Source organism: Vitis vinifera, chromosome 18, assembly GCF_030704535.1.
Source record: "Vitis vinifera cultivar Pinot Noir 40024 chromosome 18, ASM3070453v1".
Lineage (NCBI taxonomy): Eukaryota > Viridiplantae > Streptophyta > Magnoliopsida > Vitales > Vitaceae > Vitis > Vitis vinifera.
In genome coordinates, this window is record NC_081822.1 from 36,318,439 (window position 1) to 36,345,098 (window position 26,660).

The window sequence follows — 26,660 nt, forward strand, 5'->3', positions numbered from 1 at the left end:
AAAATCATCTGTGGTTCCACCCCTGGTTCTTTTACAAATTATTCATCAGATTGCTTTTATATGTTTTCTTATCGGTAATGTTTCAAAAATTACTCATGTTGTTTTTTCAATTGCTTTGTAGTGACTTGCTTACTGCAGTTTTTATATTTATATCAGTGTGTGTTGGGAAATAACACATAATTTTACAGAGTAGGAAGCATGATGGACTATGATGGGAAGCTCTTAGTAATGTGTATGTGGTTCTCCTTTCTAAAGTGCATTTTTCAAAGAGGAGAAAAGATGGTCCTTCTATGGTTTTTAACACCACATAGCAAAGCAGCATATGGGTTTGTAGACAGATTAGGCAAGTATTTGGTGAAATTATCCCATGCCTTAGATTTATTACCTTTTGATTAGAACAGTAGTGTTTACTTTTAGTAACTTTGATTGATTTTGATTTGGTACTATCTTAATCGAGAAGGACACAATAATTTATTCTATTTCTTTTTCTGAGATACTTGCTTAGATAAATGAGTTGTCCCTTTTCAGGTAGCTTGGTGGTGAGGTTGGTGTTTTCTCCTTTTGAAGAAATTTCATATGCTACTTTTGCAAGAGGTGCATCAGGTTTTTGTTTCTCCATCCTTTTTTGTTCTGTTTCTTGGATGTACAAAACCTATGAACTTTTCATTGCAGTTTTAATTGTTTATTTTATTTAGCTCTACTTTGTCAGCTAGCCAATATTTCTTGTCAGTAAATGAAGACATAGGTGTGGTGATTCCTGATCCAACCTGTAAAGAACTCAACCATTGTATGGTTGCAAGAGCATAACTAATCTATACAATGGTTTTTTTCTAGGTCTGTGAACCAATCCTTATGAATAATGACATTACCAAAATGGTCTAAAAGCAACCTTCGCCCTTTTGAAGCCAGAAATTCTTCTCTTTTTCTTGGATATGGAGGCTTCAATTGAAATTTGAAAGAACTCTGGCTCTCTAAGTAAGCTTTTCTCAATATGCTTTACACAACGCTGTTGTAGTTGGTATGACAAGTGACATGAACATTGCGAAACATTAGAATTAGTAATGGAACTTCAAAGCTTTTTCAGTAAGAGCTTCAAGAGGGAAACACTGAAAGGATGGAAGTCTTGGTTTGCTGTGGAGGCGAAGGCCTTTGAGATCTCCATTGAGGAGGTTTCTGGTAAGCTGAGAGATGTTATTGTGGAGAGGGGAAGAGGATTTTTCAATTGGATCAAGTTTGGGGAGGCGAGTCTAAGATGCTTGCTTGGAGGAGTAGATGCTTGTTGTAGGGAAGAGGATTCATCAGTTAGCAATAAGGTGTGAAAGGAAAATTGAAGGGCCTACAAGCTTCAGGGGTGTGTTAATGGAGCAGGAACTTTATCCTTTGCTCAGTCTATGATGTGGAGGCAAAGAGATTTAACCTAATTTTCCCAGAAGGAAGAGGATTGCCGGGGGGCTGGTCCACTTTGGCCAGGAAGCTTCGTTCCTTGGGGGTGCGGCTTATGTCACTTCCTGTGGGGCAATCTAGTTTTGTGGGGAAGAAGGGGCCGATGGAAGACAGCAGAGGGTCCCTTATGGAGGAAGATTCTTTTGTGGTGAAGGTTGCAAGTTCGCAAAAGGATATCGGTGGAAAAGTGTGGGTCCAACTAGATGAGACGGGAGTGAAGAGGTGAGAACTCCTTTGGAATCTTTGTTTGGTGGGGAAGTGGGGGGAAGTATCTAGCTTGGAACTTTGGTTACCTACATCGAGGAAGTGGGTGAACAGAAGTTGGGATGTAAAGAAAAGGGCTAGAGTTTCTTCCTTGGGAACTTCTTTTTGCTATTTCGAGTTCGAGAATGAAGAGAATTTGGACTCAGTCCTATCAAGGGGTTCAAGGAATTTTGAAGATAAACTTTTTGGACCTGGTGAGATGGAATCCTAAAGTTGGTTGTTTGAGGAAGGGAAGGGCAGTGAGAGAGGAGTGGGTGAGATTAGTAGGACTTCCTCTGAATGACTCCTCAAGAACTTGCAGGTGAGTATCAAAACCTTCAATCGGTCTATCAACTAACAGGAAGGAATTGTTAGCATGGTCTCAACTGGTCTGAACCTTCTTGAAGGGGAACGGAAAACTGGGCCACTTGACCAATCCAAGGCCTAACCATGATGATCACAAATTCAATTTCGGGATGTGAAAGTTTCCATGGTAATGTCTTGGCTATGAAACACCATGCAACCCAAGATTTGTGTAACTTGTATGTTTTTTACCACAGCAAAGGAAGTCTAGAGAGCAGTGCGACAGACTTATTCAAAGGTCTAAGATGCTTCACAGATCTATGGGATCAAGATGAAAATTTTAGGAACCAAACAAGGTACTGTGTCAATAATAGAATATTATAACACAATGAAAAGATTGTGGTGGGAATTAGATCATTATCAGAACTTCAAAATGATAATGCCATGCTGAAGATGAAGTACCTACGAAGTCAAGGAGATCATACTGTTTTTATCAAGCACTCAACAATGGAAAGTCATGGCTTTAATCGTTTATGTAGTTGCAACTGAGGATGATTTAGAAGAGATTGAATGGCTTAAAGAACGTCTTGCTACGGAATTTGACATTAAAGATTTAGGGAGGTTGAGGTACTTCTTGGGTATTGGGGTCGATCATATTCAAATAAGGGCATCTTTATTTCATAGCAAAACATGATCTCCTAAAGGAAACTGGGACATTAGGTAGTAATTCAATCAATACTCCCATTAAACAGAATCATAGACCTGTGGATGACAACAATGAGGCAGCAGTGGACCAAGGTATGTATCAAAGACTAGTGGGAAAACTGCTTTATTATCACATGGTAAGCTTGATATAGCGTGAAAAAAGTAGTGTGGACAGTTGGTTCATGCATTCACCAAAGAATAGCCATCTAGAGGTAGTCAATAGGAGTCTTAGATATTTGAAACTCAGTTTTGAAAAGGGCATTTTGTTTAAAAAGAATATGGAGCTGAATTTGGAAGTATACACTAATGCAAACCGGGCGAGGTCAATTATAGACCAAAGATCTACCCCAGGTTACTGCACATTCCGAGGAGGATACCTAGTTACTTGGAGAAGCAAAAAGAAAGGTGTTGTGGCTAGGTCAAGCGCAAAGGCAAAATTCTGGATTATAGCACAATGAATATGTGAACTTCTTTGATTAAAACTCATTCTTGATGATCTCAAGATTAAATGGGAAAGAACAATGAAGTTGTACTATACAAACAGTCGCCTATTAACATTGCGAATAATCCCATCCGACATGATCATAGAAAGTACATATAGATTGATAGACACTTCACCAAAGAGAAATTGGACAGTAGCCTAATTTACACTCCTTATGTTTAAACAGGACAGATAGCAGAGTCTAAGGGACTTTGAAGTTGGATTTTTCAGATAATTACTATGAAGTTAGGAATGGAAAACAATTATGCACCAACTTGAGGGGGAGGGTTAACTAATTAGCCTATATGACCCTTATTTAATAGGGAAATAATGGTTGGTATTTGGCCTCTTAATAGGAAAATCAATAGTTGTTGTATAGATCAATTTTTAGGAAGTCAAAATTAGATTTTTCATGAATTTTGGGACAAATTTGTATTTCATTGTATAATTGCCTATAAGATGTACAATTTTTCCTCAAATGAATATACGATTATTCTCACATATACTTACACTACCATTTAATTTCAAAAATTTAAGTTGTTAGGAAATAAGTCCACAATGTATGTATATCAAGTCTACTTGAACAAGTTCAAACATCCGTCTTCTTTTTTCCTCTCTACTAAACCATGGAAAGTACAAGTCAAACCCCTGCAAAGACGAGATTCAAGATTCTTAGTTTGGTGGGAAGAATCCAATTGTTTACTCGAAATCGAATATCTGCCTACTTCGGCACATGCTCTACTAGACTAGCACCCTTTTCTTGTCTCTTACCTTGGCTTCAACCTACCCTAATACCCTCATTAAAGAATCAATGATTCAACCAAGGTATCCTACCTCCAATTGCAAAATTTGGTAATCATTTGCACTACAAAAACTACAAAGAACAATTTTCATTTATATAATTACTACTTAAACACTTCAGATGTTTCTCCACATTGATTTATTTAATGAAAGCACACAAACATTGAGAAGAAATTAATTTCACTGGATTCTCTTCATGTGTCATTAGACAATTTAGGGTGGTGCAAAGCAACAATTTGAGAGCTCAATCAAAATATGGGAGCATTTATAAAATAAATTTGCTTGAAATCATAGAATTGTGACAATGGAGAGGCATCAATACCAAGGTCATACAAATACACAGGTTTGAAAGTACCACAAAAGTTGGTAATGCCTCTTCATAGGGTTCACAATGTGTCAACTTTAGATGAGATTAACTTGGTTCAAGCAAATGAGTTACCATGTATATGACTAACCTGGTCATTGATTGGGATGAAAATCTTAATCTTGAAGAATCCCATTAAACATTGTTTCAGCCCAAACCAACCCAGCTAACCCATAAGTTATTTTATAAATTTATCATCCAGGCATTAATAACACTAGAAAACCCTAGTGCTTTATGTTGGAACTGCTTCACAATGTTCATTTTTTTTTTTTTTAATAAGTAAGAAATTGTATTGAGAAATACCAAAAGCTCACAAGAATACGTGGGCCGTATACAAGGAAAATCAAGCAAAAACAAAACAGAGGATACCAAAAAATACTCCCTCCCTCATCCACAACCCAACCAATCTATGAAATCAACCAAATGTGAATATCCTTCATCTATATACATTCTAACCCACACAAAGGAATTGTTAAGGAAAATATTTTTTAGCCATTGATCTAACAATTCTTCACAATCAAAGTATCTCCCATTTCTTTCCTTCCAAATCGTTAAGAAAATACAAGATGGAGCAGTTGTCCAAGCCTTAATATGCCTTCTATCTACAAAAGAATCATGCCAACCTATGAGAGTCTCCCTAACGGACTCTATTATAACCCATTGAATACTAAAAATAAAGAGCACTAGCTATCATAAAAGTCTCTCCTTGTCACAATGAAGGAGGATATGATCCATGGATTCTGACTTCTCTTTGCACAAGACACACCTGTTTAGAAAGGAACTACTCCATGACACCCACCTCCCAATCATTTAGGTTCCTAACGAAATGGAAATTCCGATTTCCTCCTTCCTATGTTCCTAAAAATCAGCTACCATGACTCTTCAGAATTAGATAAGGCAAACAAGGACTGGAAACTCTCACATAAGGGTTCCTCACTACAACACCTATCTTTCCAAAACTTCACCCTACTCCTATTACCCACCACAAAGGAAATCTTTGAGTTGAAAAAATCCAACTACTTCCCAATCTGCTTCTAAACCCTACTCCATAGGAATCTCTCACCACTCCTAACCTCCATCCTCCCTCTTCCTCCCAAACTTTCCCTTTGTGATTTTCTTCCATAGTGAATCTCTTTCACTAGAGAAATGCCAACACCATTTGCAAAGAAGGGCCTTATTAAGCAAAGAAAGAGAACGAATACCTAGCCCTCCTTTTGATTTTGCTTCACAAACAGTTAACCGCATGACTAAGTGTATTTTGTTGTCTAATGCCCCTTCTCCCCATAGAAACTCTTTTTGTATCTTCTCTAATCTCAATCTTACAATTCTTGGAATGGTGAACAAAGACATACTCTAGAACTAGCTAGAGTACTACGAAGTAAAGTGAGTCTTCCCCCATTGGAGAGATGTTGTCTCTTCCATAATGAAAGCATCTTACAAAACCGTTCTTTAACCCCATCCCAAATTGCCACTAACTTGTATGAGGCCCTCAGTGGAAGCCTAAGGTAAGAAGAAGATAGTTTTCCCACCTTACACCCGATTTCACAAGACAACTCTTCCAAGTATTCCACCTCCCCCTCTAGAATCATCTCACTCTTATCCAAGTTAATCTTCAACCCCGACATAACTTCAAACCACTAGAGCAACCAACACAAGAAAGTGACTTGTTCTTGAGAGGTCTTACAAAAAACGATAGTGTCATCGGCAAAAAGGAGATAAGAAATCTCCTCACCCCCACCCCCTTCTTCTCTTGACCTTGAGACCTCAAATAAAACCACCTTCCCAAGCCTTCAAAATTAATCTACTAAGGGCCTCCATAGCAATCACAAACAGGTAGGGAGAAATAAGATTCCCTTGTCTCAATTCCCTTGAGCTTTGATAAAAAAAAACTGGTCAGGGAATCGTTAATTAAAATAGAGAAGTTGGCTGAAGATATACACCATTTTATTCAATTTATTTATTTTTGCCCGAACCCCATGCTGCCAAGAATTGTTAACAAAAAGGCCCAATTCACATGATCAAAAGCCTTCTCAATGTCAAGTTTGCATATTAACCCACTACCTCTCTTCTTTAGTACTGAATAAACTGTCTCATTTGCTACAAACACTGCATCCAAAATTTGTCTTCCCTCCACAAAGGCGTTTTGAAACTTGGAGACCACTTTACCCATCACTTTCTCGAGTCTATTGGCCAAAACTTTTTTCAACAACTTATAAAGATCTCCAACCAAACATATTGGCCTAAAATCCTTTTGTTCAATGCTCATGGAACTCATTAAAAAAATTCAGCACTTTTCCTTTCACAAACTCCCAATTGAAATGTCAAAAAGTCATCAAAAGACCATTCGGACTTGGAGCTTTGTCACCATTCAACTTCAACAACAATCCCATACTTCTTCCTTTGTGAAAACCCCCTCTAATTTCCTGGCCTCTCAATCTTCCAACACCTCAAAGGATAAAGCATCAACTCCAAGCCTCTAGCCCTATCTTCAAAGAGAAGGGTTTTAAAGGCACCCACCACTCCCTCTTTCTGCTCTCTATCTCCCGTAAGCCACTTCCCGTGCATTTTGATCTTGGCAAGGAAGTTACTTCTTTTGTGCGCATTAGCCATCTTATGGAAGAACTTAGAGTTTCTATTCCCTTAAGCCAAATTTCTCTCAATTTTTGTCTCTAAGATGCTTCTTCCATCAAAGCCCATTTTTGGTAATCCTACCTTGCAGAATTCCTTGCTTTTGCCTTACCAATAGACAAAACTCTTTCCGTTTCCTTAGTGTCCCAAAAGCCTATTTGATTAAAAGCCTCCTCCTTCCTCTTTCAGCCACATTCTCAAACCTGAATGGACTAGGCCCCTTTCTAAACCCCCTCCCTCAAACAAAAGAGGGGAACGATCAATAAAAGGCTTTGGTAAGTCTGGTTAATCACCTCTGAACTTTTTGACATGGTTGAATACAAAAGAATTCAGGTTGTTTTACAAATCAGGGTGATTTTTCATCACTAACAGAAAATAACCATCAGTTGTAGAAGTTCTTGAACCTGAATGATTATTCAGAAAAACACTTAATGCTTTGATACCATGTGGTCATATGTGAGAATAATTGTATTTTGATTTGATGAAAAATGGTATGTCTTATTGGCAACTATACAATAAAAAATGAAACAAATTAACTCCTAGAAATCTGTCCCAAAAATCATCGGATTTCTAGTTTTGACATCCTAATTTATATTGATATATACTACAATTATTGACTTTCCTATTAAGATGCTGAATAACAACCATTATTTCCCTATTAAATAAGGGTCATAGAGGCTAATTGGTCAATGGGTAGCTTAACATGGTATCAAACCTAAATATTGTGAAGGTCAAAAGATTGAGCCTCACTAGTTGTTTATTTACCCTATTTATTAAGCCTAGGTGCAAGCTCTAAGAAGCTTGCCTGTGAGAGGGGGTGGGGGTTGTTTATGATTAAGGCCTAGGCAAGCTTGATATATCTCATGGACCATTACCTAACTGCACAAGTTTTTAGGATTATCAGTAGCTTACCAAAGTAGTAAAAATTAAAGCTTTCTTGTGATTTTATAAATGAACTTTATGTTTCCTTATGTTTGTTGAGTCTCTTTTTGTGTCCTTTTTTGACTCTAAAGTTGGAGTCTAATGCTAGTGGCAAAATTGTGTATTAAACTTTACAACTTGTTTTTCATATTTGTATTGCACATCATCCTATATTCACATGCCAATTGAGAAGTTTTGCCCTTCTCTTTCAAAGTTAATTTTAAAATTTTTCTTTCCATGCAAAGTGGAACCTCATTATTTTATGAATCTAATTTGTTTAGGCATGGGTTGGCTATGTACTAAATCATGCATGATTTATTTATTTTTATAAGCAATTAATCTTATCTAGGTTTCTTAGCAGGTAAAGACCCACAAAAGGGCATATGGTTGGGAAGCTCCCTCACAGAGGCTTTGAAGCTTGTTTTGTTAGTTGGTATGGTTTGAATCTATTATACATATCTTTCTAATATTCTATGTTCATACTTCAAAATATTTAGTTGTTAGTTCCATTTATGCTTAAGGGGTGTTGAATACTATGAAGTACCGGATAGTGTAATAAATAAATATTTAAATATATCCTTGAGATATGAAATAAAATAGTACATACAAGATGTTAGGATACTAATTAAAATCTTTTCTCTTGCCTCTCTTAATCCTATCTTGTCTCTTTTATCCCTACATCTTTTCCACAAACTCTTCTCCTCATTGTCTCTCTTTTCTCTCGTATCCACTTTTTTCTCCATTATCCTTACATAAAGGATCACATATCCCCACTCATGTTATGTTGTGTTGATAGGGACACATTTGAAGATGTAGAGTGCATGCATTTTAGGTGCTAACATGTAAAGCTAGTGGAACCCTCCTTATTGCTCTAAAATCTATCAATATTGTGGCTCGTTTTTAATGATAATTTTTTTTAGTGAATTTTAGTACCATAATGGACTTTAATTGTGAACAAGATAGAAAATGGTGTATGATGTAATCAAGGTGGGAAGACCTGTCATATTTTCTAGAGATTGAATTGTAAATTCATCCTTACAAAATTGTAATCAGGTCCTTCTCTCTCTCTCTCTCTCCACATGCACACACACACGCATAGCAAATTTTGCATGCAAAATTTGAATCCTGTAATACCAAAAACTATCAGCATCACCTCACCAATTGTCTATATGGGGTAGGACTTCAAATTGCAATGAACAACCTAGATTACACTAGCAAGTGTGAGTGACATAGAAAGAGTTGGGTGGAAGAGCGGAGGGGTGTTATGAGGGTCTCCTTCGACTTTCTTGTGCTAGAAGTGAAATGTATTTATACAAATATTTTTGCTTACTAATGAAAAGTGTCTCAAATTGGTTGCTGATATCTTGTTTGTAATGGATGCTTTTGTAGTTCTTGTTGTGTATATGTGCCTTGCCTCCTGTCCTTTTTAATATAATCTTGCTGACTTACTAAAGAATAACTGTCGAGTGTGATATGGTTGAAATCATGAGAAAATGGGGGTTGCTCAGAAAAATACAAGCCTAGGTATGGGAAAATACGATTCATGTTGGTGATCTAACTAATTGGGATAAGGCTTTGATAAGTTGAATTGTAATCATGTTATGGTGATGGTAAGACCATATTTATTTTGTGCATTATGTTTTCTTCTAATTATATTTTCAGTTGGTATAAATTCATGACATTAAGAGAGTTCCATCCTTTTAACAAGCCTTCAGACTGTAGCATTTGCTGGTGTTGCCACTTCATTCCTTTTTCATTTTCCTTTTTTTGGGTCTCAATTTTCATGTTATTTGTGACTTCTTTTAGGTTTTGTGGTCATGACATTTGGTCCAAGCTACTCTTACTCGCTCATCAGAATGTATGATCGGAGATGGATTGATGGAGAAGCTCCTAAAGCCCTCCAATACTATTGCCTTTATGTCTTTCTTTTGGCTGTGAATGGTTAGTAATCTTTTGTTTATCATGTTTTTCTTTTACTGTTAAAAGATAAGCATGTAGTTTATGTATCAGGGGAAAAAACACTATAAATATAACTGACCATAGTGCCAACCTTTCTTTCATTCTCATTATCCCTCTTGGAAGTGAAAAAGACTCCTGGTATTATGGAAGAAACTATGAAAACCATCTTTGTTTTGATTGTTAGTATCGTGCAAATTTTTCACTACATTATATTTTGCTTCCTTTCGGATAACCATAAGTTCTTTGATGATACTACTGTCTTCAATACTACTTTTGTCAGGTCATGTCACTGGAGTTCTAAAATTTTTGTCCTCTGATTTTGAATCAGGAACAGTTGAAGCATTTATGTATTCTGTTGCAACTGAAGAACAACTCCAGCGTGCAAATGTCTTATCATTTATATTCTCTATGATTTACCTTGGTCAGAATACACTACTGAGACAATCTGCTGGTGCGGTTGGTTTGGTGGTTGCAAATTCTTTAAGTATCCTTTCAGATTTTGTGCATTTTCCCTGTAGCCCTTCCCTAATTCTCATGTAGGGCAGAAATTGCAGTGTGGAGTGCTGTTGTTGAACACAGCACAATACACATACACATCGAATGTCTTGACACACTAACCTTCCCTGCCTAACATTCTTAATTATTCTTTTCTTACATGCATATTTTATAATGTGTGTAGTACCTGCACAGTATATCACATCACTGGACTGAAGGTGGCTCTATAAGGGAGACAGTTTTTAGTCTCCTGAACACAATGATTTGTCATTCACCGAGAGGAGTGATGGAGGTTTTTTTTGGGGTTTGGGGTGGGGTTTTGGATTGTGATCCTCGTATAATTACAAATCTGTTAGTTTTAATGGAGTTGCAGAATCAGTTATTTATTGTTTCTTGACTGTTAAAAAGCTATAACCTTGAGGATTGCATACTCGATCAACTTCATTAATCGTTATTTCCAGGTGTGCACTTGTCCCAGTTACTTTGCTTCAACAGCTATCAGAACTTGATTTAGCCATAATTTAAATTTTGCACGTCTGGATTCTGATTTGGGTCTTCTCCCCACTCCCCACTCAGGGTTCTCCCTTGTTTTCTTTTCTGAGCTGCTTGCCATCAGGTTGGACATATCTGTTGTTGTCGGGTGTGATAACTCGAATTTCTGAGAGAAAATTTCTGGACCCAGAAAACTTCCGGCAAACATTCTTCATTCATTTCTCTATTGGATTGACCTGCTTCTGCATGTCTTCCGTTGTCATGTAAGTGATATACTATGTTCAGTTCCTTCTAGAGCTTGTTACTGTTTTTAGAAGCTGCTTTTATCTGTTTAAATGTAGTTCTGATCTATCATATTCATTCATGTTCATGGTTGTTTTATTAGCTTTGACATAGCAAAAAAATACTCATAACGCTGTGGTTTTTTTTTCCCTTATCAATAGCTATCGCCGAGAGAGGCCTCTCATCAACAAAATTATCGGTTTTCATGACCACTCAGACTAAGTAGGAATGGACTTTGTCCTCACCCCCTTGAAGGTAATCCTAGTCTATCTTCACCTATTCATATGTCTATGCAGACTTGATTCATAATGTACTTTTCTCATGCAGCCGAAACAATAGCAGCCATGGAACCAAACTATAATCACGGTGGAGTTTTTTCATGTTCCTTATTTCATGTTTTCTCCATCGTAACCTTAACCATTTTTTAATGCTCAAGGAGCACTGAATTGGTTTCCTTTTGGCACATTAGTATATGATATACATCATCTATTGCTTATTAGAAAAAGTTTAGTCCATGGTGGTGTGTTTCATGTTGCATCAAGTTTGATCATATGAATGGGATTGAAAAATTTGATGGTCATTTGCTAACGAAAAATTTCAACAAATCAAAATGTTTGATTAATTGAATTCACTCAATCGACACCTTTGTTAGTTTTTGAGAGCACTTTTAATTAGTCAAATACTTAATTTTCATTTTTAGAAGCTTCTTTCGCATGAAGAGAGATTTACATCCCGACGAAAGCACTTTCAAATGGGCTTTTAGTGGGGTATAATTTATATTATTTAATGATAAAACATTTAAATTAGATCTCGTTTATTAATTTTTGTTTTTAAAAATAAAAAATAAAAATAAATTTTATATAATAAAATAGAAACTTTTATACAAACAATATGGATAGAAAGTTTATTTTTTCGGTCCATACCCATTTAGTTAGATTAAATCTCAGCCCTTCATTTTACGATCGCATCCCCTCCATCCATTTTAATAAACCCTAAGGCAATGTTTAGTTCCCAAAAAATTTGAGGGAAAATGTAAATGAAATAAAATAGAGAAAAAAAGTAGAAAAGAATAAAAATCAAAGAAAAATAAAAAATAAATTTAAAGTCAATAAATTATTTCTATTTGCAATTTTAAACTTATTTTATTTATTTTAACTCATCCATATATATTAAAGATTATTATTATTTTTATTAAGACTCTTATTTATGTGAAATTTAAAATATATATTTCAATAACAAAAAAAATTATATATTAAAACTTAAGAGTTTACATTGATTTGATAAAGATAAATTTTTTAAAAAAATAATAAATTACTATTTTATTTATCAATAAATTAATAATCTTAAACAACATATAATATTATTTGTACTTGCAACATATAAATTTATCTTTAACATATGAGTATATAAAAATTGTATATTAAGGATTATTATTTTTCAATTAATACTCTTATTAATAAGATATTAAAAATATATGCTTTACTGATAAAAATTCTATATATTTAAATGTAAGAGTCTAGTATTTATATAACTTTTTAAAAAATAATAATAAGTTATTATTTCATTTATCAATAAATTAAATTACTCTATAGCATAGCAAAGGAATTAATTGATCATTAATTTGTGGATAGGGATGGCAATGGGGTGGGTCTTTTTGGGTACCCACCTAGCCTCGTCCCTAATGAGACGGGGTTTAATTTTAATAAATGGGTTTGGGGAATTTTCTAAAAACCCGGGGCGGATTCGGGTATTGCCCCACCAGCCTCGTCCTGTCCCGATTATATATAAAATTAAATTTTTAATTAAATTTAATTTCAAATTTAAAATTAAATTAATTTATTTTTTATTTTATTATTTTTAATATATAGATAATGATAAAATATTTTTAATTAAATAAGTTATAAAAAAATATAATAATTTAATTATTTATAAAATATATTTATTTTAATATAATTAAAAATTTTAAAAAAATTAAAATTAAAAAAAAGTTAAATGGGACGGATATAAGAATTTATCATACCCTTCCGCCCTGCCCCACCTCGTCTCGTTTAATTTTTTAAATGGGACGAGGATGAGAATTGTTTCAAATAAATCGGACAGGGTTGGGATGGGGGCGACCCACCCTATTGCCATCCCTATTTGTGGAAGTGACTTGAATTGATTTTTTCTTTTCTCTCAATATTTTGACCCAAACCCTAGAATGCATTCGAAGGAAAGTTGGCTTGGGGCATGGAAGGGTTTCGTATCAATTGTTGGGATTTTATTTATTTATTTATTATTATGGACCTACATATTAATATCTATTATTAGCCTATCAAATATATTTTTAACTTTTAAATAAATTCTGATTTTTTTAAATTTATGAAATTAAATTTTTGGATTTTGATTTAAATCATCTTATTCATTTAAAATATATTGAATTCTGCATCATCTTATTCATTTACTATTACTTTTTAGGAATCAAACATAAATTAAACCTATTTTTCATTTTTCCTTGGGGTAATATTCATCTCCATTTCCTTATTTTTATTTTTTCTTAAATTTTTTGAGAACTAAAAATAACCTTTTAACATTCAAATAAATTCTCTTCATGCAAATGAAAACACACAAATTTGCATTTATTTTTGTGGGTCAAACCCCAAAATCACAACCAAAGGACCATGCAATTAAATCGTAATATCTTTAGTATCATGTGAATAAGTAGATGACAATTGAGATTTGTCAACTCCCCCACAAAGAAAAATAATAATAAAAGATAAAAAAAAGAAAAAAAGAAAACGTAGAAATGAATCAAGAAAATTAATCTGATCAAGCCTCTCATGGTCATCTCCACATGTACAGACCCCCTCCAACTGTACTTATTAGGACTAGTCTCTTATTAATAATAATATTAATATTATTAAATATTATAATTATAATAAAATCCAATTAATAAATATTAGTGTGAATAATGGATATATAAAATATGAGCCGTCCAATCCAATGTGAAAATCCCAAGAAGGTATAGTAGCTGTTTTTTCCAAGCCTTGCTTTGGGAACAATCAAATATCCATTATTTTTATTATTTCTTATTTTCTTGGGATCATTTATTTCTTTTAATATTTTGAATAGACTAGTTCAATTGCATTTGACAATGGGTGGTTCTAAGCGTTTCACAAGCGCGTGGATCCTAATAATTAAAAATGCTTATTCATTTACATTATAAAATTTAATTTATTATTATAAATAATATTAAAAATAGTAATTAATGACCTTAATGATATTATTTAGGGCGTTTACTTTTTTCCTTAAATTATTCATATTATTTGTATTTGGTCAATTTTTACTTTACATATTTTAAAAAATAATAGCATTTGAAATGAAAATAAATATATTTTATTTTTATTTATTTTTTAATATTGACTAGTAATTTGTAAAAATAATAATTGAAATAAATAAAGAGAGATAATATTTTATATGTTTATATGAAGTGAACCCCATGAAAACATTTTACAAGTATTTTTAAAATGCGATTAATAGTAATTTTACGAAGTATTTTTAGTCTTTTTAATACTCGAAGGAATTTTTTTTTAAAGTGTTAAAAACACTATAAACACTTCTTAGAATCACTATCAAATACATATTTAAAATACATTTGAGAATGACTCTGAAAACGTTTATAATATTTTTAACGTTTGAATGATAAAAAATCACTACCACAATAATTAATCGGAGGAAGTGCTTCTAATCTTTCTTCGTAGTATGTACTATATATAACTTTAACAACAATTCCAAAGAAAATTGAAACACAAAAATTCAACGTGAATTCTTAAGTAATGTATTTGGAAAAAATCTCAATGTACTTGGAAAAAGAATATGCATGCTATTAGGTCTTCCAAGAAAAATTGTTTAATAGACTCATGATAATTTAGGGTTTATTTAGTAAGGTGGTGTTTATTTTTTGGCAGTTAAAATATTTGATTTTTTTATTAAGCTAAAAGTAACTTGTTGACATCGTCCAACATAAATAAAGTGAACTTGTTATCAATAGGTTTACTTTAATTATGTTGGACGATGTCAATAGGTTACTTTTAATTGAATAGAAAAAACTAAATATTTTGAATTTTTTCTATTCAGTCGAAAAACAAACACTACATAAATTTTTTTAATATATTTTTAAGAAATCGATTTTTAAGAATTGTTTTCAAATATATTTTTTATTTGTTTGCAGAAACAAAATTTTATTTAATAACTCAAACATAAAAAACAGTTTTCAATACTTACTTTTCATAAAAGAAGTTTTTGACATATTCTTTATTTTCTTCATTAACATGTTTCAAAATTATTCTTAAAAATCATCTTATTTTTCAAAATAAATTCTCAAAAGTTTTTTTTTAATTTAAAAATTGTGAAATATATTTTTTGAGTTGAAAAATTATCTTTTATTCTAAAGATCAAATAATTGAGTTTAAGAACACTTTCTAAATTTGTCCTTATTGTTGTGTTTTATATGTTTTTATTTCTTTTTTTAAGTTTTAGCTAAAAATTGAAGTTTAAATTAAAGTTATAATTTTAATTTTTTAATAGATTAATAATATTTTTCCAATTTTTATATTAAGTTCTTTCTTGTAAAAAAAGTTTTAATTAACAAAATTATCTTTATACTTCCATATGGAGAGTGCACCCACGCTCCATGGAAGCACGTGGAAATAGCACCGAGCTAGGGTTAACTACACCAGAAATTCCCCCAGAGTCTCCTTCCTTATACTTCCTTTTTACGATAGCTTTAACCTTCCCCGCCGGCGTAGTCACCGCCCGTCAACTTCCTCACACCACCATTCTTGCTCCACACTCTTCACATATATAACTCCATTCCATCTCCCCACGCAGAAATGATTGCTCAAAAAATCAAACTGAATTTAATTCAAAGTAAAGAAAAAAAGGGTGGTGTCTAGTGTTTGTTGTTGATTCAACTCCACAGAGTTTGATCAGTTAGATAGTTGTTGGCAATGACTTCATCCAGCGGCGGCGTTCCTCCTGGGTTCCGGTTCCACCCGACGGACGAAGAGCTTCTGCACTACTACTTGAAGAAGAAGGTGTCCTATCAGAAGTTTGATATGGAGGTGATCAGAGAGGTTGATTTGAATAAGATGGAGCCATGGGAACTCCAAGGTAAGAAACATATAGTTTAAGACTAACCCATGTTTAATTTACTTGTAAATATTTAGTTGATATTGGAGTTGGGCCTTGGTAAGTTGGAAATAGTTTGTTTGTTTGTTTGTTTGCCAAGAAAGTAAAGGAAAAAGGGTAATAAGGTGCTCCAAGGTAATAATTATATGGTTTAAGATTAACTCATGTTGAATGTATTTGTAAATTATGAGATGATATTAGAGTTGGGTCTTGGTAAGTTGGAAATAATCTGTTTGGTTGCCAAGAAATTAAAGGGAAAAGGGTAATAAGGTGGAGCCATGGGAACTCCAAGGTGATAAATATGCAGTTTAAGCTCAACCCATATGTAATTTACTTGTAAATATTGAGTTGATGTTAGGGTTGGGCCTTGGTAAGTTGGAAATAATCTGTTTGATTTCCAAGAAATTAAAGGAAAAAGGTTGATAAGGTGGTGTCATGGGAACTCTAAGGTGATAAATATGTGGTTTAAGGTTAACTGGTATTTAATTTACTTGTAAATATTAGTTGATAATTGGAGTTGGATCTTGGTAAGTAGGAAATAGCCTGTTTGGTTGTCGAGAAAATGAAGGAAAAAGGTAAAAAAAATTGGGTAACATACAATGAATGTTGGTTGAACTTGCATGCATGCACACAAATAGAAAATGAAATTAGTTGAGAGCTCCAATAAGCACTTGTTACTAGGATTTGGAATTGGATACAAATATTTTGGTGGATTTATTATGAAATAGAAAGTAATTTAATAATATCTTGTGATGAAGAAATTCTGAATGGAAATTGCACAGAAATTAATGAAATCCAATTAATGTTTTATCTACTTCACATATGAGCTAATTTATAAATGTCTAGAAGATGACATTATGGTTTTTTTTTTTTTTCTAATTTTTTTTTATTTGTTAAAGGTATAATTATTTTGCTCTTATGGCCATAAATTTCGGTGTAGCTGGGCTTCAATTTGGGCTAGAAGAGTCAGGCCCATTAGATTTATGCTAACCTGAGGGAGTGGTTAGACCCAACCCCAGCCCTAAGCTACTTTGAGCTTAATAAATTAAAGTTTATTAAATACAATTTTAATGACTAAATAATTAAATTTCATTTCTTATCATATTATATGAATTTGAGTCTATATCCAAATTCTAAAACCATGTTTAGTTTTTAGAAAGTATTAAAGAAAATATAAGAAAAGAACATATTAACATAATTTTTGGAAAATTTGAGGAAAAATAGAAGAAAAAAAAAAGATTTAAAGTTAATAAATTATTTTTATATTATTCTCTAAATTCATTTAATTTAGTTATCCTCTTCTATGTAAAGATAAAATAATTTAAAAAGTATAAGTTTTTAATTAATTTTATAAATCATATATGTTTTTTTTTTTAAATATTCTTTTATAGTAAACCAAACCTGAGAAACCATTTTTCTTAATATCTTTTTTTATTTTCTTTCCTTTCCTGAGTATGGAATCACACATAACCTCTAGGAGTCAAACATATTAGTATTTCCATTTTTCTTAGACCATGTTTGGATATTGGAAAGTTAGACGGAAAATACTAGGGAAAAAAATAAAGAGGAAAGTAGAAGGAAAATAAAAGTGAAATTTTTTTTTTTTTACTTATTTAACTTTTTTATATAAATATTAAATAATTCTAAAATATATAAATTTCTTAATAATTTTAACATTTTTTTCCAGTGTTTTTCAACAGCCAAACATATCCCTAATATTTATTGGCTATACTTTTGTTGATGAATTATTATTTTGATGTTGTAACTTAGTTGATTTTGTGTATATGTATGCAGAGAGATGTAGGATTGGGTCCACACCACAAAATGAGTGGTACTTCTTCAGCCACAAGGATAGGAAGTATCCAACAGGGTCAAGGACTAATAGAGCCACAAATGCAGGGTTTTGGAAGGCAACAGGGAGGGACAAATGCATAAGAAATAGCTTCAAGAAAATTGGAATGAGGAAAACCCTTGTTTTCTACAGAGGAAGGGCCCCTCATGGCCAAAAGACTGATTGGATCATGCATGAGTATAGGCTTGAAGATGCTGATGATTCTCCAGGAAACCCTAGTGTAAGTTTCACAATATGCTTAAGGGGGGCCATAATATTTTCCATGACGTTAATCTACATAGTTTCCAAATGGGTTTTTTACTTTCTAACTTGTATGTATGTGCAGGAGGATGGATGGGTGGTGTGCAGGGTTTTCAAGAAGAAGAACCTATTCAAGCTTGGAACCGAAGGCGGAGGAAGCAGCAGCGCCAGCATGGCCGGCTTAGACCAACAACTCAACATTAACACATCATCCACCACCGACCATCCCCGATCCTTCACCCACAGAGACACCCAATACTTACCACGCCCACAATCCTTACCCTTCCACTACTCCCACATCCCCACCCCACAATACTCCCACAATCTCCAATCCCAAACCCTTCTCCCTCCCCACAAGCCCATTGCCTACGACTTTTCACCTCTCCCTTCCGACTCCCCCGTCATGATCAAGCAGCTCATGTCCAACCCCCGAGACTGCGAGAGTGCCGGCAGCGAGAGCCTCCGGTACCAGCCCTGCGAGCCGGGGATGGAGGTGAATACATGTGAGCCGGGGGCTCATCATCATCAGCATATGGTGGGTCCTGGGAGAGAAGAAAGCTTGAGTGAGTGGAGCATGCTTGATAGGTTGGTGACCTCTCATCTTAGCCATGAGGATTCATCGTCGAAGGGAGTGAGGTTTGAGGATGGGAATGGTTCGTCGGTTCAGCAAATGAATCAGCTGTCCTTGCGTGGAGAAATGGACTTCTGGGGGTATGGGAAGTAGGGAAGTCGCAGGAGGGTGGCTATGGATCTCTTCCTTGATTGGCATATTGATACTAAGTGGATGCATGGATTGGAGCCTATAATACAAAATGGGTTCTAACCATTTACCATCTGAATTGTTATAGTAATTGAAAGATTTATCGTTTGTTGCGTTGGACTTACACATTCTATTGAACTTATCCATTATTCATTTCATGTGACTTTTCATACCTTTGGTATGTTTGGTTCCGGGGATCTATGAAGAAAGAAATTAATATTAAAAAAAATGATTTTATTATATTTAATTTAATATAAAATAATTAAATATAATTAAAAGTAGTTAAAAATTTATACATTTTCAAATTATTTAGTTTTTATATCTATGAACAAGAAAAATAAGTTAAAAGGAGTTGGAATGTGTATGTAAAACTTATTTATTAATTTTAAATTTATTTTTGAGTTAAATACATTTTACTACTCATGTTTTACATTTTCTCTTCTCATATTCCAAATTCAACATTTTATCCCTTGAAATTGTTGAAGAACAAGATTTTGCCTCCATTTACAATCTCTCTATAAAATTATAAAACAAATCACTCTTTTCTGCACATGGATTTGAACACTATTTATCAACTTTGAATAAGTAACTTTTAAGTGGAATTTCTTAAATATCTTTAAAATATAGTATTATACCAATTTTGATTTTTGGTTTAAAATTGATGTTCACATGACTATTTGCAATTTTTACTTACTGTTATGAAGTTTGACAACTACAAAATTAGCCAATAAATATTTTTTATGTTGCATTTTAGCTTTAAAAATAAGTGGGGAAAAAATTATTAAGAAAAAGAGGACCCAAAATGGTATAAGGTTTTCTCCCACTTATCTTTTTTGGATTAATTCCATGTGCATGCGTGGAGTAGAGCTTACCACCCAAGATGACTAACGATGCTAAAGAACTATATATCTAAATTATTATTGAAATTGAAGATCATCTTTCAATGTATTAAATTTCTCATAATCAAATGAGCTTGATCCAATTATTCATTTCTAAGTATCTCTGTGTATAGACTTCTCAACATTGAATGCATTTGATAAATTTATTTGTGAAAAATTTGAACAGAAAAAAATGTAGAGAGGAATGAATAGAAGAGAAGGGAAAAATAAAGAAAAAATATATATAAAACTATCAAATATTAATGCACTTTTCCCAAATTTTCCTGGATTTTTTTTTTTTAAGAAAAGAGGGTGGAAATTTTTAGACATTTTCATTTTATTTTTCTTGGAAATTATTATTATTTTTACCTTATTCCTCCATATTAAACATAAGAAAATAATTTTATATGATAGTATTTTTTTTCTTTTCTTCTTATTTTCTACCAATCAAGCATAACATAAATAAAGAAATACTTGAAAGAAAAACAAAACAAAAAGCCAAGCCAATACACTTTATATGTTTACATAATAGATCATTTTCTCTTCTTTTTCCACCCGAGCCTTCAATGAAAAATGAAAGGAAAAAAAAATCCAGAAATGAGTGAATGAAAGAAAATGCGAAAATTAAATAAAAATGAGAGATTTCAATACACATGTTCATTCTCATAGGCTTGGTCTCTATTGAATTGGGGTAAGAATGATGTGATTATCTTAATGTTGCAATTTTCTCAAATGACCCTCCCTTGGTTTAGGAGCAATAAGCATTTAGAATCTCTTCGAGCAATTACACTTGTGCACTAGTGGAGTGTGGAAGATTTTAGAAGACAAGGGTAGAAGACAAGGCAAGTGTATGGGGTATCATAGAGAATTATATAAATTGTGTATATAGTTTTTGTAAAAAGAATTCTAGATAATTTTAGAGTAGGAGGGAACCTTTGTGGTTCCAAAGAGTTTCTTGGGTGCCTATAAATAGGGGATGACCTTATTTAGCCAAACACCAAACAAGTTGAGAGCTTCCTAGCATTGTAAAATGTTCTAGTGCAATACAAACTTCATTTCTTTAAGTATTGTCTTTGTCACTTTCGAGTCATGTAGCATTGCTTAGCATAACGAGTTAAGAGGAGGGTGAAGCTAACTTAGCAACATCAAAGAGTCTCAATGAATTTTCACTCTTGAAGCTATTGTATCTAGGAACCAGCGAAAGTTAACAAACAAGCCTTAATACTTTTAGGTATATGGTAAGGATGTAATAGTTTTCTTCCTTAATTATTGGTAACAATTTAGGTATGAGATGTCAAGAATTTATGAATTCAAATTTGTATAATATTTATGATATTTAGACATGTGACTAAATAATATACTGATATTCATAGTATTATATTTATGTAGGAAAAGTGGAACAAAGGTATACATGATAAATTGGCCTAAATATGCAAAATAATTTAAATATAACTTGGGATCTCTAATCGACTCCAATTGCAAGAAGTCTGGCAGAAATCTTTTCCCTCTCAAGGACCCAAGAACTCAATGTATGTTCCCTGCAAACAGATGAATCTACCAAAGTTGGAAAAATAATGTCACTAAACATCGGAACCCACACATGAAAGAATAATTAATGGTTTGGAAGCCATTACAATTCTTGGAAAGCAAACATTATAGGATTAGAAATCTCAGTCTCAAATTCCATTCCTTCTCCTGGTTCAGTTAATTAGTCTCATGGACAGAACGAAAAAAAAGAAAAGAAGCGAACTCAATATTCTAATCTTTATCTGCTCACATCATTCTTGAGATATCCTCTTCTCTCCTTTCTCCACCCGATCAGCCTTCAATAAAAAGTGGAAAAGAAACATCAAAATCCAGAAATGAGTGAATGAAAGAAAATGCCAGAATTGAAGAAAAATGAAGAATGTGGAACCTCAGTCCACATGCTCATTCTTATCATCTCAGACCATTTGCCAATAAATAAAAAAAACCACATTCTCGATTTTATCCCTTTGCCCAGATCTTTCTCAATGCCTTCTTGTCTTTGTAATTCAGTTCGATCTTCCAATGGCGGAAGGAGCTGCATCTGTGCGGTTGAGATTTCTGTGAACCTTTGGCCGATCTTTCCTAGAGTAAAGAAATATCAACCCACGCCAACCCTACAGATTTAACTCCTTCCGCGGTTGAAAGAACTCACCAAAAGAAAATGAAAAAGGTGGTCTCAGTCTTCCAAGAAAATGTAAAATTGATGCATTTTCTCGGCAAGCAAACAGAGAACACGAACTTGCTTGCACACAAATTAGAATCCAAAAAAAAGTCACAGATTCTTTAAATTTCTTGGAAACCAAACAGGGTTAAATAGTAAAGGTTAGAAGATTAGAGTTAGGCCTTACTCGCCGAAAACCGGAGTCAACATGCTCTGCCATTCAACTCAGTTACCAAATGAAGTAACAGAAAGGGTCATGCTTCGTTCAAGGGAAAATTCTAGGGTACCTACTTCGGTACTGTTGATGGCAAAATTCCCCTGCTACAATAGTCGTGATCAGCAACGGAATCTCGATCAACGCGTTACAGTGAATCTGTAACGCCCAGGCATTTTCTTTTAAGGGTAATTTAGGAAATTGTTATTAATAATTTAATTAATTGATTAATTAATTTAATAAAGTGGAAGAGGGGTAAAAGTGTAATTTTACGAATAAATACCCTAGTTATAAATTATAAATGTTATTCTTTCCCTTCTTTTCTGAATAGAGTTCCTCGCAGAATTCCAGAGAACGTAAGGTTGGAGTCAGATTTCAGGGTTGAAGAACAGATCTCTATAGGTAAGATTCTAACCCCTAGTTTAATATTTTAGATTCATTGATTAATTTCAAACGCATTAGATATATTTTTTTGGAAAACCCCAAATCTAGATTAGGGTTAGATTATTTTTTTAATTCGTTTTAATATCAAATAGTGAAAATTTAATATTTTGATTTTAGTATTGGAATTTGGGAGATCTTAAGTTTTATTAAATAAAAAAATTAAAAAAAAATTGCTTGGAATATTTCGATTTTAGGTTAGGGTTAAAAAAAAAAGAAAAAAAAAAGAAAAAAAAAGGAGAACGCGTGTGCACAGCACTGGAAGGAAGGAAGGAAGGAAGAAAATAAAAAAAATAAAAAAAATAAAATGGGGGCGTACGTGTACCGAAAGCAAATGGAAGCCTTTAATATATATATATATATATATATATATATATATATATATATATATAATGAATATGATGATGGCAATGGAAAAAAAAAAACTTGCTTTTTGGTTTGGTGGTTTGGTGTACCCGAGACAAATAGGTAATGGTTTAGTGGCTTTTGAATTGGTTAATTTAAAATAATAATATTTAGTTTTAGATTAATGAATAAGATAATAGTAATAATGGTATTTTTTTTAAAATAGAATGAGAGATTTAGCAAAATATATATATATATATATATATATATAGAATTTTATAATGAAATAAAATTGTAATTTAATTAAATTAGTAATGTGTTATTAGAAACAAATTGGAAATTTATTAGTTTTATTTAAATAAGGAATAGATTAGTTAAATTATAAATAAATAGTAATAATTGTTTCTCTTATGTTATATTAGGTGAAGAGTAGATTATATTTTTTTTCAGAAGTATTCTTCTCCCAAGCTTTCAAGGACTTCTTTTGAGGTAAGGGAAGTTAATGTAATATTTATAAAATTAAATTATTTCATATGTTATTTTGAATTGTGGAAAATAAAATGATATTTTGTTACCATGCATGGATCAAATTGTTTTGCACTAAATGTTATGTTGGAATATTTTGTTTTATTTATGACACAAAATATGGAGATATTATGTTGTGTAAATTTGAATACTTGAACAAAAACATCACTCTGGTTTGTTTGGCCCTTGTCAACGGGATATAATAGTTGACTATTCGGCCCTGTCAATGGGATATAATAGTTGACCTTTACATTTCATGGTGGGAATGTAATTGATTTGGACCACAGCCTCTAGGGGTTTGGTTAGAGGTTACTAGTACTAGTAGTGTTTGGTTCCGTCCACCAGGAACAATTTGAGGCTAGCCACCCATTTGAAAAGTCCCACCTAACTGGGCATTTGATATTTGATAACCAGAGTAATGAAAATTGAATGGATTTGATTGAATCTTATGTGAAAGTGTTTGAATTTGATATGAAAATGGTTGGTTGAATTTTGAATATATTGGTATTTTTGAAACTCTGATATTTGATGAGAAAAAAAAAATTGATATCTCCTATTTGAAATGAAAATATTTGATCCATGAATTGCATTAATATTCCTTATTGGGCTGTGAGCTCATTCCCAATTGTTGAAAATTTTTCAGGTACTCTTAGTTCGGGTGAGGAGTGATGGCTAGGCTGAGGAATGGTCATCATTAGGATTTGACTTAGGATTTTATGTTGGATTTTGTTTAACTATTAGTTATGTTCATTTGGATCTTTTGGTATTTGGAAGTTATTTGGAAATTGAATTTTGAGGATTTTAGATTTTGTTCCGCTACTCTAAACATGTATTTGGTAATTGGTAACATCCAGTTACAATATGATTGTTTGGGTTAGATTATACTTTAAGCCTTCGGGTTTGAGGTGTGAAATGACCGTCACGCCCTTGGAGTGGGTCTTGGGGCGTGACATAGTGGTATCAGAGCACTAGGTTTTGATCTTGATGGGAATTTGAATTGGTTTAGATTAGGGATAGATGAGTGACGCATTTGTTTAAGTTTTAGTTTCATTTAGTATAAATTCCAATTCTTTCTTTATTTGGAAAAATTTTCTAATTGGTTCTTTAGTGACTAATTTAGTTATGCCTTATTATTTTAGGACATCATGCCACCAAGAAGAGCAGCTTCTTCACAAAACAGTCAGGCTAATGACAATGTACCTCCAGTTGAGGGTTTGCCTCCTGTGAGTGCAGAAGGGATCTATAGGTATCTTGGGACACTAGCTGGTTTAGTTGAACGCCAAGCTCGAGCTGTTGGGACTAATGTTCAGGGACAGTCTTCATCTTCTAGGGGTAGCTCTTTTGATGACTTCAAGAAATTGGGTCCTCCTTACTTTTCTGGTGCTACAGATCCCACAGAGGCAGAGGCTTGGATCCTTAAGATGGAGAAATTCTTTGGTGTCATAGATTGCTCTGAGGAGCAAAAAGCCTCTTATGCAGCTTTTATGTTAGATAAAGAGGCAGATCATTGGTGGCGTATGACTAGGAGACTTTTGGAGGATTAGGGACCCATAACATGGAGACAATTTAGGGAGGCTTTCTACAAGAAGTATTTCCCTAACAGTGTTAGGCGGCAGAAGGGGGGAGAGTTTATTCGTTTGGAACAGGGGGATATGACTGTGGCTCAGTATGAGGCCAAATTTACAGAGTTATCACGTTTTTCCCCACAGTTGATTGCTACAGAGGAGGAAAAGGCATTAAAGTTTCAGGATGGATTGAAGCCTTATTTGAAGAACAAGATATCTATTCTGAAGCTTGGTGTCTATTCAGAGGTTGTTGATAGAGCCCTTATAGCAGAGAAAGATAATGAGGAGCTTCATCAGTATAGAGAACAGCAAAGGAAGCGAAATAGGAGTGATGGTGCTCATGGTAATCAAGCACAGCGAAGGTCTACATCAGGAAGAAATCAGAATAAAGGGAAGACAGCCCAGAATTTAGATGGGGCTTGTCCTACTTGTGGTAAGAAGCATGGGGGTAGGCCATGCTATAGAGAGACTGGAGCTTGCTTTGGTTGTTGGAAGCAAGGACATTTGATCAGAGATTGTCTAGAGAATAGGAAGTTCATCACTGGGAAGCCTAAAGAGGAAAATAAGGAGGATAAACAGAAACCCAAAGCCCAAGGACGGGTGTTTGCTATGACTCATCGAGATGCTCAGGCCACTTCTAATGTGGTGACAGGTACTCTCCGAATCCACACCTTATTTGCTAGAGTCTTGATTGATCTTGGATCAACACACTATTTTGTTTCAGTATCTTTTGCTGGTTTGTTGGGTTTGCCTGTTGCTAGCATGGACTTTGATTTGATTGTTGCTACTCCTGTGGGAGATTCTGTTGTGGCCAGTAGAATGCTTAGAAATTGTATTGTGATGATTGGTTATAGGGAAATGCCAGTTGACTTAGTACTCCTTGACCTTCAGGATTTTGATGTGATTTTGGGGATGGATTGGTTAGCTTCCTACCATGCCTCTGTTGACTGTTTTGAGAAAAGGGTGACGTTTAGTATTCCTGGTCAGCCTAAGTTTAGCTTTGAAGGAAAGCATGTGGACAGACCACTGCGTATGATCTCAGCCTTGCGAGCTAGTAGCTTGCTCAAGAAGGGTTGCCAAGGATTTTTGGCTAGTGTGATGAGTAATGAAAGTGATTTGAAGTTGGAAGACATACCCATTGTAAGGAAGTATCCTGATGTCTTTCCAGAGGATTTGCCTGGCTTGCCACCAGAGAGAGAGGTGGAGTTCACCATCGATCTGGTACCAGGAACAGGTCCTATGTCTAAGGCCCCATACAGGATGGCACCTGTGGAGCTTAAGGAGTTGAAAGTTCAGCTTCAGGAGTTACTAGACAAGGGTTTTATCAGGCCTAGTGTTTCACCTTAGGGAGCTCCTGTTCTATTTG

The 26,660-nt window shown here is 33.7% G+C and overlaps 2 protein-coding genes across 2 annotated transcripts in view; both read left to right on the forward strand.

The window, feature by feature from the left end:
- The window catches only part of LOC100243141 (uncharacterized), a 30,624-nt gene extending 19,002 nt beyond the window's left edge, over nucleotides 1–11,622 (forward strand). The window contains exons 8-16 of the mRNA XM_059734750.1: nucleotides 189–347; nucleotides 533–603; nucleotides 8,251–8,322; nucleotides 9,696–9,830; nucleotides 10,177–10,332; nucleotides 10,752–10,804; nucleotides 10,920–11,098; nucleotides 11,279–11,372; nucleotides 11,445–11,622. Coding sequence (XP_059590733.1) covers nucleotides 189–347; nucleotides 533–603; nucleotides 8,251–8,322; nucleotides 9,696–9,830; nucleotides 10,177–10,332; nucleotides 10,752–10,804; nucleotides 10,920–11,098; nucleotides 11,279–11,339 — 886 coding nt within the window. The 3' untranslated portion in view covers nucleotides 11,340–11,372; nucleotides 11,445–11,622. The remainder of the gene's footprint in view (nucleotides 1–188; nucleotides 348–532; nucleotides 604–8,250; nucleotides 8,323–9,695; nucleotides 9,831–10,176; nucleotides 10,333–10,751; nucleotides 10,805–10,919; nucleotides 11,099–11,278; nucleotides 11,373–11,444) is intronic.
- Nucleotides 11,623–16,024: 4,402 nt separating this feature from the next.
- LOC100248262 (protein BEARSKIN2) lies at nucleotides 16,025–19,258 on the forward strand. The gene is made up of 3 exons (XM_002264652.3): nucleotides 16,025–16,268; nucleotides 18,081–18,358; nucleotides 18,464–19,258. The coding sequence occupies exons 1-3, from the start codon at nucleotides 16,106–16,108 to the stop codon at nucleotides 19,100–19,102; spliced, it is 1,080 nt and encodes a 359-aa protein (XP_002264688.1). The 5' UTR covers nucleotides 16,025–16,105; the 3' UTR covers nucleotides 19,103–19,258.
- Nucleotides 19,259–26,660: the final 7,402 nt, after the last annotated feature.